This window comes from Salmo trutta, chromosome 23, assembly GCF_901001165.1.
Source record: "Salmo trutta chromosome 23, fSalTru1.1, whole genome shotgun sequence".
NCBI classification, from domain to species: Eukaryota; Metazoa; Chordata; class Actinopteri; order Salmoniformes; family Salmonidae; genus Salmo; species Salmo trutta.
This window is the reverse complement of record NC_042979.1, coordinates 33,719,365-33,740,755: the sequence shown is the minus strand read 5'-3', so window position 1 is coordinate 33,740,755 and position 21,391 is coordinate 33,719,365. Positions and strand designations below refer to the sequence as shown.

Here is a 21,391-nt window from a genome sequence, read left to right as displayed (position 1 = left end):
ACATTGTATCAGGGACATTGTACAACAGATGTATCAGGGACATTGTATCAGGGACATTGTATCAGGGACATTGTATCAGGGACATTGTATCAGGGACATTGTACAACAGATGTATCAGGGACATTGTATCAGGGCCATTGTATCAGGGACATTGTATCAGGGACATTGTATCAGGGACATTGTACAACAGATGTATCAGGACATTGTATCAGGGCCATTGTATCAGGGCCATTGTATCAGGGACATTGTACAACAGATGTATCAGGGCCATTGTATCAGGGACATTGTATCAGGGACATTGTATCAGGGACATTGTATCAGGGACATTGTACAACAGATGTATCAAATCAAAATCAAATCAAATCAAATCAAATTTATTTATATAGCCCTTCGTACATCAGCTGAAATCTCAAAGTGCTGTACAGAAACCCAGCCTAAAACCCAAAACAGCAAGCAATGCATGTGAAAGAAGCACGGTGGCTGGAAAAAACTCCCTAGGAAAAACTCCTGAGAAAGGCCAAAAACCTAGGAAGAAACCTAGAGAGGAACCAGGCTATGAGGGGTGGCCAGTCCTCTTCTGGCTGTGCCGGGTGGATATTATAACAGAACATGGTCAAGATGTTAAAATGTTCGTAAATGACCAGCATGGTCAAATAATAATAATCATAGTAATTGTCGAGGGTGCAACAAGCACGTCCGGTGAACAGGTCAGGGTTCCGTAGCCGCAGGCAGAACAGTTGAAACTGGAGCAGCAGCATGGCCAGGTGGACTGGGGACAGCAAGGAGTCATCATGCCAGGTAGTCCTGAGGCATGGTCCTAGGGCTCAGGTCCTCCGAGAGAAAGAAAGAAAGAGAGAAAGAGAGAATTAGAGAGAGCATATTTACATTCACACAGGACACCGGATAAGACAAGAGAATACTCCGGATGTAACAGACTGACCCTAGCCCCCCGACACATAAACTACTGCAGCATAAATACTGGAGGCTGAGACAGGAGGGATCAGAAGACACTGTGGCCCCATCCGATGATACCCCCGGACAGGGCCAAACAGGCAGGATATAACCCCACCCACTCTGCCAAAGCACAGCCCCCACACCACTAGAGGGATATCTACAACCACCAACTTACCGTCCGAAGACAAGGCCGAGTATAGCCCACAAAGATCTCCGCCACGGCACAACCCAAGGGGGGGGCGCCAACCCAGACAGGAAGACCACGTCAGTGGCTCAACCTACTCAAGTGACGCACCCCTCCCATGGACGGCATGGAAGAACACCAGTAAGTCAGTGACTCAGCCCCTGTAAAAGGGTTAGAGGCAGAGAATCCCAGTGGGAAGAGGGGAACCGACAAGGCAGAGACAGCAAGGGCGGTTCGTTGCTCCAGCCTTTCCGTTCACCTTCACACTCCTGGGCCAGACTATACTTAATCATAGGACCTACTGAAGAGATAAGTCTTCAGTAAAGACTTAAAGGTTGAGACTGAGTCTGCGTCTCTCACATGGGTAGGCAGACCATTCCATAAAAATGGAGCTCTATAGGAGAAAGCCCTACCTCCAGCCGTTTGCTTAGAAATTCTAGGGACAATTAGGAGGCCTGCATCTTGTGACCGTAGCGTACGTGTAGGTATGTACGGCAGGACCAAATCGGAAAGATAGGTAGGAGCAAGCCCATGTAATGCTTTGTAGGTTAGCAGTAAAACCTTGAAATCAGCCCTTGCCTTAACAGGAAGCCAGTGTAGGGAGGCTAGCACTGGAGTAATATGATCAAATTTTTTGGTTCTAGTCAGGATTCTAGCAGCCGTATTTAGCACTAACTGAAGTTTGTTTAGTGCTTTATCCGGGTAGCCGGAAAGTAGAGCATTGCAGTAGTCGAGCCTAGAAGTAACAAAAGCATGGATTAATTTTTCTGCGTCATTTTTGGACAGAAAGTTTCTGATTTTTGCAATGTTACGTAGATGGAAAAAAGCTGTCCTTGAAGCAGTCTTGATATGTTCTTCAAAAGAGAGATCAGGGTCCAGAGTAACGCCGAGGTCCTTCACAGTTTTATTTGAGACGACTGTACAACCATCCAGATTAATTGTCAGATTCAACAGAAGATCGCTTTGTTTCTTGGGACCTAGGACAAGCATCTCTGTTTTGTCCGAGTTTAAAAGTAGAAAATTTGCAGCCATCCACTTCCTTATGTCTGAAACACAGGCTTCTAGCGAGGGCAATTTTGGGGCTTCACCATGTTTCATTGAAATGTACAGCTGTGTGTCGTCCGCATAGCAGTGGAATTTAACATTATGTTTTCGAATGACATCCCCAAGAGGTAAAATATATAGTGAAAACAATAGTGGTCCTAGAACGGAACCTTGAGGAACACCGAAATTTACAATTGATTTGTCAGAGGACGAACCATTCACAGAGACAAACTGATATCTTTCCAACAGATAAGATCTAAACCAGGCCAGAACTTGTCCATGTAGACCAATTTGGGTTTCCAATCTCTCCAAAAGAATGTGGTGATCGATGGTATCAAAAGCGGCACTAAGATCTAGGAGCATGAGGACAGATGCAGAGCCTCGGTCTGACGTCATTAAAAGGTCATTTACCACCTTCACAAGTGCAGTCTCAGTGCTATGATGGGGTCTAAAACCAGACTGAAGCGTTTCGTATACATTGTTTGTCTTCAGGAAGGCAGTGAGTTGTTGCGCAACAACTTTTTCTAAAATTTTTGAGAGGAATGGAAGATTCGATATAGGCCGATAGTTTTTTATAATTTCTGGGTCAAGATTCGGCTTTTTCAAGAGAGGCTTTATTACTGCCACTTTTAGTGAGCTTGGTACACATCCGGTGGATAGAGATCCGTTTATTATGTTCAACATAGGAGGGCCAAGCACAGGAAGCAGCTCTTTCAGTAGTTTAGTTGGAATAGGGTCCAGTACGCAGCTTGAGGGTTTGGAGGCCATGATTATTTTCATCATTATGTCAAGAGATATAGTACTAAAACACTTTAGTATCTCCCTTGATCCTAGGTCTTGGCAGAGTTGTGCAGACTCAGGACAATGGAGCCCTGGAGGAATACCCAGATTTAAAGAGGAGTCCGTAATTTGCTTTCTAATGATCATGATCTTTTCCTCAAAGAAGTTCATAAATTTATTACTGCTGAAGTGAAAGCCATCCTCCATTTGCGAATGCTGCTTTTTAGTTAGCTTTGCGACAGTGTCAAAAAGAAATTTCGGATTGTTCTTATTTTCCTCAATTAAGTTGGAAAAATAGGATGATCGTGCAGCAGTGAGGGCTCTTCGATACTGCACGGTACTGTCTTTCCAAGCTAGTCGGAAGACTTCCAGTTTAGTGTGGCGCCATTTCCGTTCCAATTTTCTGGAAGCTTGCTTCAGAGCTCGTGTATTTTCTGTATACCAGGGAGCTAGTTTCTTATGACAGATGTTTTTAATTTTTAGGGGTGCAACTGCATCTAGGGTATTGCGCAAGGTTAAATTGAGTTCCTCGGTTAGGTGGTTAACTGATTCTTGTCCTCTGACGTCCTTGGGTAGGCAGAGGGAGTCTGGAAGGGCATCAGGGACATTGTATCAGGGACATTGTATCAGGGACATTGTATCAGGGACATTGTACAACAGATGTATCAGGGACATTGTATCAGGGACATTGTATCAGGGACATTGTATCAGGGACATTGTATCAGGGACATTGTACAACAGATGTATCAGGACATTGTATCAGGGACATTGTACAACAGATGTATCAGGACATTGTATCAGGGACATTGTATCAGGGACAATTGTATCAGGGACATTGTATCAGGGACATTGTACAACAGATGTATCAGGGACATTGTATCAGGGACATTGTATCAGGGACATTGTATCAGGGACATTGTATCAGGGACATTGTATCAGGGCCATTGTACAACAGATGTATCAGGGACATTGTATCAGGGCCATTGTACAACAGATGTATCAGGGACATTGTATCAGGGCCATTGTATCAGGGACATTGTATCAGGGACATTGTATCAGGGACATTGTATCAGGGACATTGTATCAGGGCCATTGTACAACAGATGTATCAGGGACATTGTATCAGGGACATTGTATCAGGGCCATTGTACAACAGATGTATCAGGGCTTCAACGGCTATACAGCAGGTGTATGACCTGAGTGTTGTATTGTTGTATTGTTCCAGGATATGGGCAACCAGGGGATCAGACACCGCTCCTACTCCTACTCCTCCCCCAAGATCAGCCTGCTGCCCCCCCGCTTCTCCCGCAAAACCTTAGCCACGCCTGCGACCTCTGACCTCAGCCCAGGTTAGTGTCTGTGGGACCTTTTATACAGTTAATAACCACCCATTGAGAAACCATTACTGAGAACTTTATTACTTTGATTGGAATACAGTTGACAGTGTTTTCTCTGAGAACATGATTATATTGATAGTCCTTGTTCATCTTTGTATTTTTGGTTCTGTCCTTCCATGGCTGTGTTTACACAGGCAGCCCAATTCTGATCTTTTGCCCAATTATGGTCAAAAGATCAGAATTGGACTGCTTGTGTAAACGCAGCTTATATGACCTGGATTGACCTTATTTGAGCTAGTCTGTCTGTTTTCACTTGTTTGGTTTGTCATGGGAGTTTGAGTAGTACAGTAAGCAGTAGGCCCCTCCCTACCTTCAGGCTATGCTCAAACCCTACACCCCAACCTGAGCACTCCATTCCTCAGACCTCTGGTCTCTTGGCCCTCCCACCCCTACGGGTGGGCAGCTCCCATTCAGCCCAGTCCAAACTCTTCTCTGTCCTGGCACCCCAATGGTGGTACCAGCTTTTCCCACCTAGCTATCTTAAGATGAATGCACTAACTGTAAGTGGCTCTGGATAAGAGCGTCTGCTGAATGACTAAAATGTCAAATGTAATGTGCTTTACGTAGCTGAGTTAACCTGCTCTCTGTGTTGTCATTAACTAACTGAAGCAACTTCAGTAGATAGTCAGCTACTGTTGGTAACTAACATGTAACCAATGTGACTATACCATAGTGTAGGTACATTTACTGTATAGTCACATCCAAAGCCGTATATACTGTATCTATCTATGTATGGCTCTGATTACATCCACGTCCTCCCTCTGTTCCTCTGAGTGGTCTAGCGAGTGCTATGTCCACTCTGCCCTGAAGATAACCTAGTGAGTGCTATGTCCACTCTGCCCTGTAGATAACTTAGTGAGTGCTTTGTCCACTCTGCCCTGAAGATAACCTAGTGAGTGCTATGTCCACTCTGCCCTGTAGATAACCTGGTGAGTGCTATGTCCACTCTGCCCTGTAGATAACCTAGTGAGTGCTATGTCCACTCTTCCCTGTAGATAACTTAGTGAGTGCTATGTCCCCTCTGCCCTGTAGATGGTCTAGTGAGTGCTATGTCCACTCTGCCTTGTAGATAACCTAGTGAGTGCTATGTCCACTCTGCCCTGAAGATAACCTAGTGAGTGCTATGTCCACTCTTCCCTGTAGATAACTTAGTGAGTGCTATGTCCCCTCTGCCCTGTAGATGGTCTAGTGAGTGCTATGTCCACTCTGCCTTGTAGGTGGTCTAGTGAGTGCTATGTCCACTCTCTGCCCTGTGGATGGTCTAGTGAGTGCTATGTCCACTTTGCCCTGTAGATGGTGTGAGCTACAGCCTATCTGTCCTTCAGGCCATCTCTCTGTCTAAATCTCTGTCTGTGCTCCACCCTGCTAGTAAGTCATGGCCAAAAGTTTTGAGAATGACTCAAATTTTAATTTTCACAAAGTCTGCTTCCTCAGTTTGTATGATGGCAATTTGCATATACTCCAGAATGTTATGAAGAGTGATCAGATGAATTGCAATGAATTGCAAGGTCCCTCTTTGCCATGCAAATGAACTGAATCCCCCAAGAACATTTCCGCTGCATTTCAGCCCTACCACAAAAGGACAAGCTGACATCATGCCAGTGATTCTCTCGTTAACACAGGTGTGAGTGTTGACAAGGACAAGGCTGGAGATCACTCTGTCATGCTGATTGAGTTCGAATAACAGACTGGAAGCTTCAAAAGGAGGGTGGTACTTGGAATCATTGTTCTTTCTCTGTCAACCATGGTTACCTGCAAGGAAACACATGCCGTCATCATTGCTTTGCACAAAAAGGGCTTCACAGGCAAGGATATTGCTGCCAGTAAGATTGCACCTAAATCAACCATTTATCGGGTCATCAAGAACTTCAAGGAGAGCGGTTCAGTTGTTGTGAAGAAGGCATCAGGGCGCCCAAGAAAGTCCAGCAAGCGCCAGGACCGCCTCTTAAAGTTGATTCAGCTGCGGGATCGGGGCACCACCAGTACAGAGCTTGCTCAGAAATGGCAGCAGGCAGGTGTGATTGCATCTGCACGCACAGTGAGGCGAAGACTTTTGGAGGATGGCCTGGTGTCAAGAAGGGCAGCAAAGAAGCCACTTTTCTCCAGGAAAAACATCAGGGACAGACTGATATTCTGCAAAAGGTACAGGGATTGGACGGCTGAGGACTTTTTCTCTGATGAATCCCCTTTCCGATTGTTTGGGGCATCCGGAAAAAAATCTTGTCCGGAGAAGACAAGGTGAGCGCCACCATCAGTCCTGTGTCAGGCCAACAGTAAAGCATTCTGAGACCATTCATGTGCGGGGTTGCTTCTCAGCCAAGGGAGTCGGCTCACTCACAATTTTGCCTAAGAACACAGCCATGAATAAAGAATGGTACCAACATATCCTCCGAGAGCAACTTCTCCCAACCATCCAGGAACAGTTTGGTGACGAACAATGCCTTTTCCAGCATGATGAAGCACCTTGCCATAAGGCAAAAGTGATAACTAAGTGGCTCGGGGAACAAACATCGATATTTTGGGTTCATGGCCAGGAAACTCCCCAGACCTTAATCCCATTGAGTACTTGTGGGTCAATCCTCAAGAGGCGGGTGGACAAACAAAAACCCACAAATTCTGACAAACTCCAAGCGTTGATTATGCAAGAATGGGCTGCCATCAGTCAGGATGTGGCCCAGAAGTTAATTGACAGCATGCCAGGGCGGATTGCAGAGGTCTTGAAAAAGAAGGGTCAACACTGCAAATATTGACTCTTTGCATCAACTTCATGTAATTGTCAATAAAAGCCTTTGACACTTATGAAATGCTTGTAATTATACTTCAGTATTCCATAGTAACATTTGACAAAAATATCTAAAGACACTGAAGCAGCAAACTTTGTGGAAATTAATATTTGTGTCATTCTCAAAACTTTTGTTCACAACTGTATAGCTTGCCTTAGAGCCTCTAACTTCCAAAACTCACACTGTGCTAACACCAGGCCTGGCAGGCATGTGGCTACTGTGTGTGTCCAACGTGCAGGTACATGTGTATGTAAGTGTGCTTGTATGTCAAAAATCTAATAAAATTGTATTTGTCACATGCTAACATGGCTATATACAGGGAATAGAAATGACAGGAAGTAGAAATGAACATGGCTATAAACAGGGAGTAAAAATGAACATGGCTACATACAGGGAGTAGAAATTATCATGGCTATATACAGGGAGTAGAAATTAACATGGCTATATACAGGGAGTAGAAATTAACATGGCTATATACAGGGAGTAGAAATGAACATGGCTATATACAGGGAGTAGAAATGAACATGGCTATATACAGGGAGTAGAAAGCCAGTATGAGGGTTTGCGCTCAAGCTAGAATGAAAGACGGACTGTGCGTGGAGAGAAAATATCAATAGAGTTCAAAAAGTACTCGCACTCAAAACCATGAAGGTTTATAACCCATGCAGGGAGAACCAGCAGTCGATGTGCAGGGGTACCAGGTCATTTTTTACATTTATTTTAACTTCATTTAACTAGGCAAGTCAGTTAAGAACAAATTCTCATTTACAATGACGGCCTACAAACAGTGGGTTAACTGCCTTGTTCAGGGGCAGAATGACAGATTTGTACCTTTTCAGCTCAGGGATTTGATCTTGCAACCTTTTGGTTACTAGTCCAACGCTCTAACTACTAGGCTACGCTGCCGCCAATTGATCTAGCAGGATAGATAATAGACAGTAGCAGCAGTCGATGTGCAGGAGTACCAGGTAATTGATCTAGCAGGATAGATAATAGACAGTAGCAGCAGTCGATGTGCAGGGGTACCAGGTAATTGATCTAGCAGGATAGATAATAGACAGTAGCAGCAGTCGATGTGCAGGGGTACGAGGTAATTGATCTAGCAGGATAGATAATAGACAGTAGCAGCAGTCGATGTGCAGGGGTACGAGGTAATTGATCTAGCAGGATAGATAATAGACAGTAGCAGCAGTCGATGTGCAGGGGTACGAGGTAATTGATCTAGCAGGATAGATGATAGACAGTAGCAGCAGTCGATGTGCAGGGGTACGAGGTAATTGATCTAGCAGGATAGATGATAGACAGTAGCAGCAGTCGATGTGCAGGCGTACGAGGTAATTGATCTAGCAGGATAGATAATAGACAGTAGCAGCAGTCGATGTGCAGGGGTACGAGGTAATTGATCTAGCAGGATAGATAATAGACAGTAGCAGCAGTCGATGTGCAGGAGTACCAGGTAATTGATCTAGCAGGATAGATAATAGACAGTAGCAGCAGTCGATGTGCAGGGGTACCAGGTAATTGATCTAGCAGGATAGATAATAGACAGTAGCAGCAGTCGATGTGCAGGGGTACGAGGTAATTGATCTAGCAGGATAGATAATAGACAGTAGTAGCAGTCGATGTGCAGGGGTACGAGGTAATTGATCTAGCAGGATAGATGATAGACAGTAGCAGCAGTCGATGTGCAGGGGTACGAGGTAATTGATCTAGCAGGATAGATGATAGACAGTAGCAGCAGTCGATGTGCAGGGGTACGAGGTAATTGATCTAGCAGGATAGATGATAGACAGTAGCAGCAGTCGATGTGCAGGGGTACGAGGTAATTGATCTAGCAGGATAGATAATAGACAGTAGCAGCAGTCGATGTGCAGGGGTACGAGGTAATTGATCTAGCAGGATAGATAATAGACAGTAGCAGCAGTCGATGTGCAGGGGTACGAGGTAATTGATCTAGCAGGATAGATAATAGACAGTAGCAGCAGTCGATGTGCAGGGGTACGAGGTAATTGATCTAGCAGGATAGATAATAGACAGTAGCAGCAGTCGATGTGCAGGGGTACGAGGTAATTGATCTAGCAGGATAGATAATAGACAGTAGCAGCAGCATATGTGGTGAGTGTGAAAGTGTCATATATAAGTCATACGTATCATATGTCATATGTCAGTGTATATGTGAGGGTATGGGCTTAGGTAAGTGCATTGTCTGGTTTGGCTACACTGCCCAATCACAGTGCAACCTCAGCATTGCAGCATTCCATGATGACATCATCGAAGACACCCTGGGCTGAGGGGGGGATCTGCAAATCTATATCTGATCTGACTTGATTGTGTTGATTGGTTTTCATAGATAATGTTGCTCACGCTGTTTACTTTCACACAGAGGGTTCATGTTTCAGCTGTCTTGTCCTCCACAGAACAGAGAACATTCAGTCTATCAGAGCAGCCTCTCGAAAAAAGGTATGTATCCACTGACCTAACGTGTCTGTCTAAAGTGTGTTTGACATTCTTACAGTTTCATACAGTTTCCCCCTAATTCCCAGGCTCTCCAGCCCTCACAATGACTTCTTGGTTGGTTGCTGGGCGACCAAGGGCTCTCTCGCTGTTGTGGAGTTCCTGGTTCTCTTTATATCAAGACCGTGTTTTGTTTGTTTAACTCCAGGCTTGTCTGTTACCATGCCAAGGCTTGCAGCATTGTTTTAACCCTGTTTCACAGGTGGTGAGGTGACGCATATATATTACAAAAGCTTTAAGCCCCTTTATTAGTAACCAAAGTGTTGTTGTAGACTAAACTGTAAGCCCACTGTGCTCAGAAAATGTTTATTTGTCAATGAACATTTTGTCCAGAGCAATTTTAAAATACAGGGCCTGTCCTCAGATGAAGTCAGGCTAATGCTCTGTAACTTTGTGACACCGTGAGTGTAAAAAGATTTACTGTATAGTATCCTTTCAATGAATAGCTCCAACACAAGAGAGACAGACTAGGAAAAGGGAACCTCTTTACTTCCTGTTCACTATGTCCTTCATTGGGATGAGATGCTTCCAGGAACCATGCCAACTGCCTTTGTCCTCTTCCTCCATTCATCTGTTGAAATGTCCTGAACACATAGTCAGTCAAAGCTCTATAGCTCCCTCTAGAGTATGTCAGTGTGTACCAGACCTGTGTGTGTGTTAGTGTATGTCAGAGCTGTGTGTGTGTGAGTGTGCGTGTGCTTGTTCGTGTGAGTGTGTGTGTGTTTATGTACTGTATGTATCAGAGCTGTGTGTGTAATGTGTGTGTGTGTGTAATGTGTCCCTAGGGAGTTAAGGTTTCGTAAGCGTGCCCAGTCTGCAGACGACGAGGGCAGCGTTGAGCTGGCAGAGTCCCTTCAACACCTCACCCTCTCAGAGTTCCTCAAAGAGTACGTGGGCATCGCCCCCTTCTGGGCTGGCAGCCCTGGCCCTTCCTTTCCACTGGGCAGATAGCCCAATAGCCTCTAACCCTATAGTAACTCCCCTGATCTGGAAGCGAGACCTCTAGCCATTAACCCTACAGTAAATTCGCTGATCTGGATGCCGGCCCTCTAGATATTAACCCTATAGTAACTCCCCTGATCTGGAAGCTAGCCCTCTAGCCCCCTAGCTCCAGCCTCAGTGTAACCTCTTCATGCCAACCCTTTTAACCCTAGAGGTCCCCTGTGTGCATCCTGACATCTAACCTCTACATTTGTGCCCACAATGCACTCTGCCTAGCATGGCATCACCAATAACTTTCAGAGATTACACTTGTATGTTGTTGATGTAAATTAATTAACCATGATTGATTAGCGCACGTGTGCTGCACGTGTCTCTAACTACTACTGTGTAACCCATTATTAACTCACATTGATCTTTCATTGAACTTTGACCTCTCAGGTATACGTGGCCTATCCTCCCATTATCTGGAATCACACAGAAGATTCTATTGGACCTGACTTGTTTTTGTATTGATTCTGTAGTAAACATCTATGGCTTTGTGTTGCATGTGTTCTAGCTGTATACTTGATCCAGCCTGGTATGACAGTCACTGACCGATTGACCTACTAACCAAATACCATGTTTACTGGTATTATTAGTATTACTAGTATTATTAGTACTATTATTATTAGTATTATTATTAGTATTATCATTATTATTAGTATTATCAAAATTATTTGTATTGCTAGTATTAGTAGCATTACTAGTATGCTTTCATAAGTTGTGTGCTGTGTTTTCTACCATTTTGTTTCCTTGTTGATGAAAAGGATGACAGTCACGGTACTACTATTAGTAAGGACTATATGTAATATTTCATTTGCTGTTGGTCAGCAAAGATCACCAGGCAGAAAGAAAAATAGATCAGCAAACAGGACTCTAGTTTATACAGTTTATACAACATTTGTCACGTTTGATGAGGATTTTACTTTTCTAAACCTACAAGTCTATGACGCTAACCCAATTGTTTCTGAACAGAATTGAAGAGGAGGAGTGGGACAAGTACAACATCCCCTCCAAGGTGGAGTCAGAGAAATACAAAGTGATTCGTACCTTCAGCTTCCTCAAGAGCAGGATGTCCACCACTCGCAACAAGAACAAGGTGAGACACTATATACAGTGCCTTGCAAAAGTATCCTATTTTGTTGCATTACAACCTGTAATTTAAATGGATTTTTATTTGGATTTCATGTAATGGACATACACAAAATAGTCCAAATTGGGGAAGTGAAATGGAAAAAATTACTTGTTTCAAAAAATTAAACAAAAAAAAAAGGAAAAGTGGTGCGTGCATATGTATTCACCCCTTTGCTATGAAGCCCCTAAATAAGATCTGATGCAACCAATTACCTTCAGAAGTCACATAATTAGTTGAATAAAGTCCACCTGTGTGCAATCTAAGTGTCACATGATCTGTCACATGATCTCAGTACATATACACCTGTTCTTAAAGGCCCCAAAGTCTGCAACACCACTAAGCAAGGGGCACCACCAAGCAAGTGGCACCATGAAGACTAAGGAGCTCTCCAAACAGGTCAGGGACAAAGTTGTGAATAAGTACAAATCAGGGTTGGGTTATAAAAAAATATCCAAACTTTGAACATCCCACAGAGCACCATTAAAGCCATTATTAAAAATGGAAAGAATATGGCACCACAACAAACCTGCCAAGAGATGGCCACCCACCAAAACCCACCCTCCATGAATGCAAGGAGGTCATTCATCAGAGAGGCAACAAAGAGACCAAAGACAACCCTGAAGGAGCTGCAAAGCTCCACATCGGAGATTGGAGTATCTGTCCATAGGACCACTTTAAGCCGTACACTCCACAGAGCTGGGCTTTATGGAAGAGTGGAAAAAAAACTTTGCTTAAAGAATAAAATAAGCAAACACGTTTGGTGTTCGCCAAAAGGCATGTGGGAGACTCCCCAAACATATGGAAGAAGGGGTACTCTGGTCAGATGAGACTAAAATTGAGCTTCTTGGCCATCAAGGAAAATGCTATGTCTGGCGCAAACCCAACACCTCTCATCACCCCGAGAACACTATCCCCACAGTGAAGCATGGTGGTGGCAGCATCATGCAGTGGGGATGGCCCTAAATATAGTCTTGAGGGAAACCTGTTTCAGTCTTCCAGAGATTTGAGACAGGGACGGAGGTTCACCTTCCAGCAGGACAATGACCCTAAGCATACTGCTAAAGCAACACTCGAGTGGTTTAAGAGGAAACATTTAAATGTCTTGGAATGGCCTAGTCAAAGCCCAGACCTCAATCCAATTGAGAATCTGTGGTATGACTTAAAGATTGCTGTACACCAGCGTAACCCATCCAACTTGAAGGAGCTGGAGGAGTTTTGCCTTGAAGAATGGGCAAAAATCCCAGTGGCTAGATGTGCCAAGTTTATAGAGACATACCCCAAGAGTCTTGCAGCGGTAATTTCTGCAAAAGGTGGCTCTACAAAGTATTGACTTTGGGGGGGTGAATAGTTATGCACGCTCAAGTTTTCAGTTTTTTTGTCTTATTTATTGTTTGTTTCACAAAAATCCATTTTAATTACAGGTTGTAAGGCAACAAAATAGGAAAAATGTTAAGGTGGGGAATACTTTCGCAAGCCACTGTAGGCCTGTCAGATAATGTAATTACAGACAGTGTACACACTGACTGAGTCACATGTAATCTATACCTCAGTCTAGACCTAATTTAATCTACACCTCAGTCTAGACCTAATTTAATCTACACCTCAGTCTAGACCTAATATAATCTACACCTCAGTCTAGACCTAATATAATCTACACCTCAGTCTAGACCTAATATAATCTACACCTCAGTCTAGACCTAATATAATCTACACCTCAGTTTAGACCTAATATAATCTACACCTCAGTCTAGACCTAATATAATCTACACCTCAGTCTAGACCTAATATAATCTACACCTCAGTCTAGACCTAATATAATCTACACCTCAGTCTAGACCTAATATAATCTACACCTCAGTCTAGACCTAATATAATCTACACCTCAGTCTAGACCTAATATAATCTACACCTCAGTTTAGACCTAATATAATCTACACCTCAGTCTAGACCTAATTTAATCTACACCTCAGTCTAGACCTAATATAATCTACACCTCAGTCTAGACCTAATATAATCTACACCTCAGTCTAGACCTAATATAATCTACACCTCAGTCTAGACCTAATATAATCTACACCTCAGTCTAGACCTAATATAATCTACACCTCAGTTTAGACCTAATATAATCTACACCTCAGTCTAGACCTAATATAATCTACACCTCAGTCTAGACCTAATATAATCTACACCTCAGTCTAGACCTAATATAATCTACACCTCAGTCTAGACCTAATATAATCTACACCTCAGTCTAGACCTAATATAATCTACACCTCAGTCTAGACCTAATATAATCTACACCTCAGTCTAGACCTAATTTAGTCTACAGCTGTGAGGACTGCGTGACACACCCAGAAAGTGCCGTAAAACTGATGCCATTGAGTGTCAGTTATCATGCTGCTATTATCACTTAATTATCTGATACAAAAGCCCATTATGATGAGAATTTGCATCCTTGAAAAGTGCTATATAAATAGCATGTATTATTATTATTATATTATTATTGTTATCTTCCCAACTGTTCTCCTTAGTATTCACCTCAGGGTCTGTTCTTCAAATGATGACAAAGAGCAGGAAATGTTTGGGGAAATAACATTGACCCAAAACACCATTAAAACACTGTAGGTTCTTTCCTTTGTTGGGGATCAGCATGTGGAAACCCCCCCCCATTTCCGTCACAGTGGACTTTAAAATGGGCGGAAATAAGGCTTGGATCATTCACATGTAACTGATTCAATTGGAGTCAGTGTACGTGTGGTTACTTATAGGCTAGCCAGACCACAGTATCAGTAACCTGACTGATAGTGCTTAAGGCAGTCAGTGTTTTCTATGCTTTGACGGATTGTTTCTGAAAGGGTTTGGAAGTAGTTACAGTATAAGGGTGTGTGTTAACTAGCCTATCCATGCCTCTGATGTTCACCCCTGGGAATCTACCCTGGTTCTCCAAGGGAAAGGGGAAGGAGAAGGAGAGAGAGAAGGGGAAGGAGAAGGAGAGAGAGAAGGAAGGGAAAGACAAGGACAAACAGCAGAATGGACATCGTTTCTCCACGGGTTCCTGTGCTGGTCCCACCGTCTGTCTGGTCTGTGACAAACCTGCTACTGGCAAGGACCTTCTGCACTGCTCCTGTAAGTAATCAGCACCGTTTACTCATTAGTCATGTATCAGTCAAATCAATCAATGTGTCCCGCAATGCTATAAACATACAAGATATCTCAGTGATCTGCAACTCTGTCACAGAGAATAAAAAACATCAGATATATTTATTGGAAATGTAGCAAGACATATCTCAAGATAAATAAAGTGTATATGTATTCATAGGCTTTCTTTGCATTCAACATAGAGACCAAATAGTTTATAATTGCAAAGATCTACATTTTAGGGGAAGATATCAGAATTCCAATTCATTCATTCATGTAGTTATTCTATTTCCATCCTGGTGGTTGATATCTCTATATGTGGAAATATCCCTCTCTCCCTCAGGTTGTACAGTCATGGTCCATAAGGGTTGTAAGGACTCTGCTCCCCCATGTCTAAAGGTGAGTTCCAGCCTGTGTATGTGTTTGTGAGAAACTCTGCCCCACAACCACACGCATAAACATTGGGGTGTGTTAATGGTAAACTAGTCCAGTGACACATCTACTCATCTCTCTTTGTTGAACGAAGATATCTAGTTGGAATGTTTAATTCTCGGTTGTCCTAATAGACTCCTTTTTGTTTTAAAACTACAGAAACTTCAGGATAAGTATGCAGTTACTATGGTGAAGAACCGAACAGCATCCCTCCCACAGAGTGAGTTTTACATCACACAGTCCAAAGGTCATTGATGTCATGGCTTGTTGTTGTCATCCCGGGAAGCAGTCAGAGGAAGGAATCCTGAAACAATAACATTCCTCTCTCTTCTCCTCTCCTCTCTTCTCCTCTCTCTCCTCTACTTCCTCTCTCTACTTTCCTCTACTTTCCTCTACTTTCCTCTACTTTCCTCTACTTTCCTCTACTTTCATCTCCTCTCCTCTCCTCTCCTCTCCTCTCCTCTCCTCTCCTCTCCACCCCTCCCTCATCCAGACTTCACAGTGCGAGACAGTCCCTCTCCATGTCCGATCTCCACCTCAGCCTCTCTACCTATGATGAGCCAGAGGGACAAGAGGGAAACAGCCTCCCTCCCCAACCCCCTCTCCAAGAGTGTCCCTTCTGCCACAGACAGGTCAGCTCAGCATCTCTCTCTCTCGATCTATCTCTCTCTCTCAAATAAATTCAAAAGGCTTTATACAATTACATACATTGCCAAAGCAAACATATAGACACATATCAAATCATTGATGACGCAGATAGATAATAATAGGAAAAATAATAATACTCAATTAGTAATAACAATTAACAGGACCATACAGTAAGAAATGAATGAGGACAATAATGAATGCAATGTTATTATTCTGGTTTGTCATTCCACCGGCTGTCCCTACGGGTGTGTGGGAAACATGGGAAACATGTTTACATTGCCAAAGTAAGTGAAATATTTTTAACAGTAAATATTGCATTTAAAAAGGTTTCAAAAAGATAAAGACATTTCAAGTGTTATATTATCAGCTATGTACAGTGTTTTAGCAATGTGCAAATAGTTGTAGTATGAATAGTAGGGGATCAATATTGTTGTTATTTACGGTGTTGTTTGTGCTGCTGTGATTGCGACCTGCAGTATTTCGCCTAACAGATATGGGAGTTTATCAATGTTTGATTTGTGGGTCTGTGTGATCTGTGGGAAATATGTATCCAGGGCCTAAAATGAACACCCGCCACCTGCCACATGCGGGTAGATTTTGGCACTGGCGTGTAAGATGTCTATTTCCCCAGCCACGTTGGCAGGTGGTTAAGATGTCCATTTCCCCAGCCACGTTGGCAGGTGGTTAAGATGTCCATTTCCCCAGCCACGTTGGCAGGTGGTTAAGATGTCCATTTCCCCAGCCACGTTGGCGGGTGGTTAAGATGTCCATTTCCCCAGCCACGTTGGCAGGTGGTTAAGATGTCTATTTCCCCAGCCACGTTGGCAGGTGGTTAAGATGTCTATTTCCCCAGCCACGTTGGCGGGTGGTTAAGATGTCCATTTCCCCAGCCACGTTGGCAGGTGGTTAAGATGTCAATTTCCCCAGCCACGTTGGCGGGTGGTTAAGATGTCCATTTCCCCAGCCACGTTGGCGGGTGGTTAAGATGTCTATTTCACCAGCCACGTTGGCGGGTGGTTAAGATGTCCATTTCCCCAGCCACGTTGGCAGGTGGTTAAGATGTCCATTTCCCCAGCCACGTTGGCAGGTGGTTAAGATGTCTATTTCCCCAGCCACGTTGGCGGGTGGTTAAGATGTCCATTTCCCCAGCCACGTTCGCAGGTGGTTAAGATGTCCATTTCCCCAGCCACGTTGGCGGGTGGTTAAGATGTCCATTTCCCCAGCCACGTTGGCAGGTGGTCAGGGCTCCACAGTGCGAACATTTCACTCACAATTTTGTGAATACAAATAGTTGAGTATGATCACATTTATAGTAAAATAAATACTGCAGTAACTGTTTTCAAAGTATTTCTGCCGTTTTGTTTCATAGCTGGTAAATTAAAGAGTCAAAGAACTATGAATCCTATATAGCCTATTTCACCTCGCACTGCAACACTGCCTGGCTGGGGGCTGTGCGTACGTGAAGAGCTGTGAAAGATTAATTTTTAGAAGCACTGTGCACAGGCATAAAAGTTGGTCTAATTTACTTGAAAGGAAAGTGAGACTTTGTTCTTGTGTTTCTTGGATATTTACATTGTTTTGTTCACAAGCTAGTTTGTTTTTCAATGTTTGAGTTTCAACTGTTAGGGAAGAGAAAACAATGATGCTACTAGTCAGACTCAATCTCACAGGCACAAATGTGACTAGTCATGCTACCATGGTAACCTCCTGCCCTTAAAGGGGCAGGTGAACATCTTTGTCTCATCTGTGATACACTACATGACCAAAAGTATGTGGACACGTGCTCGTCGAACATCTCATTCCAAAATCATGGGCATTAATATGGAGTTGGTCCCCCCATTTCTGCTATAACAGCCTACAGTCTTCTGGGAAGGCTTTCCACTAGATGTTGGAACATTGCTGCAGGGACTAGTGAGCATTAGTGTGGTCGGGCACTGATGTTGGGCGATTAGGCCTGGCTTGCCGTCGGTGTTCCAATTCATCCCAAAGGTGTTCGATGGGGTTGAGGTCAGGGCTCTGTGCAGGCCAGTCAAGCACTTCCACACCGATCTCGATAAACCATTTCTGTATGGACCTGGCTTTGTGCACGGGGGCATTGTCATGCTGAAACAGGAAAGGGCCTTCCCCAAACTGTTGTCACAAAGGTAGGTAGCGTTCTCCTGGAATCCGCCAAACCCAGATTCGTCCATCGGACTGCCAGATGATGAAGTGTGATTCATCACTCCAGAGAACGCGCTTCCACTGCTCCAGTGTCCAATGGCAGTGAGCCTCACACCACTCCAGCCAACGCTTGGCATTGCGCATGGTGATCGTAGGCTTGTGTGTGGCTGCTTGGCCATGGAAACCCATTTCATGAAGCTCCCAATGAACAGTTATTGTGCTGACGTTGCTTCCAGAGGCAGTTTGGAACTTGGTAGTGAGTGTTCAAACCAAGGACAGACAATTTTTGCACGCTTCAGCACTCGGCCGTCCATTTCTGTGAGCTTGTGTGGCCTACCACTTCTCGGCTGAGCCGTTGTTGCTCCTAGACGTTTCCACTTCACAATAACAGCACTTACAGTTGACCGGGGCAGCTCTAGCAGGGAAGAAATTTGGCAAACTGACTTGTTGGAGAGGTGGCATCCTATGACGGTGCCACATTGAAAGTCACTGAGCTCTTCAGTAAGGCCATTCTACTGCCAATGTTTCTCTATGGAGATTGCATGGCTGTGTGCTCGATTCTATACACCTATCAGAAACAGGTGTGGCTGAAATAGCCGAATCCACTCATTTGAAGGGGTGTCCATATCCCCCTTAACATTTTTCCTATTTTGTTGCCGTACAACCTGGAATTAAAATTATTTTTTGATAGGGATTTTGTATTATTTGATTTACACAACATGCCTACGACTTTGAAGATGCAACATATTTTTTGGGTAAAACAAAGAAGAAATAAGACAAAACAGAACTTGAGCGTGCATAACTATTCATCCCCCCCAAATGCAATACTTTGTAGAGCCACCTTTTGCAGCAATTACAGCTGCAAGTCTCTTGGGGTATGTCTCTATAAGCTTGGCACATCTAGCCACTGGGATTTTTGCCCATTCTTCAAGGCAAAACTGCTCCAGCTCCTTCAAGTTGGATGGGTTCCGCTGGTGTACAGCAATCTTTAAGTCATACCACAGATTCTCAATTGGATTGAGGTCTGGGCTTTGACTAGGCCATTCCAAGACATTTAAATCTTTCCCCTTAAACCACTCAAGGTGAACCTCCGTCCCAGTCTCAAATCTCTGGAAGACTGAAACAGGTTTCCCTCAAGAATTTCCCTGTATTTAGGGCCATCCATCATTCCTTCAATTCTGACCAGTTTCCCAGTCCCTGCCGATGAAAAACATCCCCACATCATGATGCTGCCACCATCATGCTTCACTGTGGGGATGCTGTTCTCGGGGTGATGAGAGGTGTTGGGTTAGCGCCAGACATAGCGTTTTCCTTGATGACCAAAAAGCTCAATTTTAGTCTCATCTGACCAGAGTACCCCTTCTTCCATGTGTTTGGGGAGTCTCCCACATGCCTTTTGGTGAACGCCAAGCTTGTTTGCTTATTTTCTTCTTTAAGCAATGGCTTTTTTTGCCACTCTTCCGTAAAGCCCAGCTCTGTGGAGTGTACAGCTAAAGTAGTCCTATGGACAGATACTCCAATCTCCGCTGTGGAGCTTTGCAGCTCCTTCAGGGTTATCTTTGGTCTCTTCTTGCCTCTCTGATTAATGCCCTCCTTGCCTGGTCTGTGAGTTTTGGTGGGCGGCCCTCTCTTGTCAGATTTGTTGTGGTGCCATATTCTTTCGGTTTTTTAATAATGGATTTAATGGTGCTCCGTGGGATGTTCAAAGTTTCTGATATTTTTTTATAACCCAACCCTGATCTGTACTTCTTCACAATTTTGTCCCTGACCTGTTTGGAGAGCTCTTTGGTCTTCATGGTGCCGCTTGCTTGGTGGTGCCCCTTGTTCAGTGGTGTTGCAGACTCTGGGGCCTTTCAGGACAGGTGTATATATATTGAGATCATGTGACAGATCATGTTATTCAACTAATTATGTGACTTCTGAAGGTAATTGGTTGCACCAGATCTTGTTTAGGGGCTTCATAACAAAGGGTGAATACATATGCACACACCCCTTTTCTGTTATTTTTTTTTTTAAGAAGTAATTTTCTTCACTTGACCAATTTGGACTATATGGTGTATGTCAATTACATGAAATCCAAATAAAAATCATTTTAAATTACAGGTTGTAATGCAACAAAATAGGAAAAACACCAAGGGGGATGAATACTTTTGCAAGGCACTGTATAGTGTATTTTGGTTAACAGACTAAACAATAACCACATTAGTTACTTTTTACTAGTAATACATGTATTTTTTTAGATACATCACAAAGCATGTTCATCTGTTTTTCTGTGTTTTGTTTGTGTCATTTTAGCGGCAAAATATAAAATATTTTGTCTGGGAAAGAATCTGAGTGTCTGGTAGATTTTTTTATCTACCGGCCCCAATGGTAGGTGGACCAAAACGCAAATTTTATGCCCTGATGTACATCTCTGGAGAGACTTGAAAATAGCTGTGCAGCAACGTTCACCATCCAACCTGACAGAGCTTGAGAGGATCTGCAGAGAGAAATGGGAGAAAATCCCCAAATACAGGTGTGCCAAGCTTGTAGCGTCATACCCAAGAAGACTTGAGGCTGTAATCGCTGCCAAAGGTGCTTCAACAAAGTACTGAGTAAAGGCTCAGAATAGTTTTTTTAATACATTTGTTTTTGCTTTTTCATTATGGGGTATTGTGTGTAGATTGATGAGGTGAAACGACCGATATAATACATTTTAGAACAAGGCTGTAACGTAAAAAAATGTGGGAAAAAAGGGGTCTGAATACTTTCCGAATGCACTGTAGCCTGTCTTCTTTCTCCAGGTCTGCCTATGGCGGCCTCTCTCAATAGCGAGGCTATGCTCACTGTACATAGTCAATGACTTTGGGTCAGTCACGATGGTCAGGTATTCTGCCATTGTGTATTCTCTGTTTAGGCCCAGATAGCTTTCCAATTTGCTCAGTTTTTTGGTTGATTCTTTCCAGTGTGTCATAGTTATCTTTTGGCTTTCTCATAATTTGGTTGGGTCTGTGCTGTCCTGGGCCTCTGTGGGGTCTGTTTGTGTACAAAGCCACAGAACCTGCTGGCGAGGACTCTTCTCTAGGTTCATCTCTCTGTAGTTGAGGGCTTTGTGGTGGAATGTGTGGGCATCTCTTCCTTTTCGGTGGTTGTGGAATTGAACAGCTCTTTTCTGGATTTTGATAAATAGGAAGTATATTCCTAATTTTGTGCTGCATGCATTGTTTGGGGTTTTGCATTGCTGCAGAGTCTCAATTGTGTG

At 43.6% G+C, this 21,391-nt stretch overlaps 1 protein-coding gene across 1 annotated transcript in view; it reads left to right on the top strand.

Moving 5' to 3' along the window:
* The window catches only part of LOC115159851 (rho guanine nucleotide exchange factor 28), a 121,787-nt gene that overhangs the window by 68,762 nt on the left and 31,634 nt on the right, over nucleotides 1–21,391 (top strand). The window contains exons 13-20 of the mRNA XM_029709915.1: nucleotides 4,188–4,311; nucleotides 9,560–9,602; nucleotides 10,442–10,543; nucleotides 11,613–11,736; nucleotides 14,721–14,898; nucleotides 15,254–15,309; nucleotides 15,502–15,562; nucleotides 15,836–15,974. Of these exons, the coding sequence (XP_029565775.1) occupies nucleotides 4,188–4,311; nucleotides 9,560–9,602; nucleotides 10,442–10,543; nucleotides 11,613–11,736; nucleotides 14,721–14,898; nucleotides 15,254–15,309; nucleotides 15,502–15,562; nucleotides 15,836–15,974 (827 nt within the window). The remainder of the gene's footprint in view (nucleotides 1–4,187; nucleotides 4,312–9,559; nucleotides 9,603–10,441; nucleotides 10,544–11,612; nucleotides 11,737–14,720; nucleotides 14,899–15,253; nucleotides 15,310–15,501; nucleotides 15,563–15,835; nucleotides 15,975–21,391) is intronic.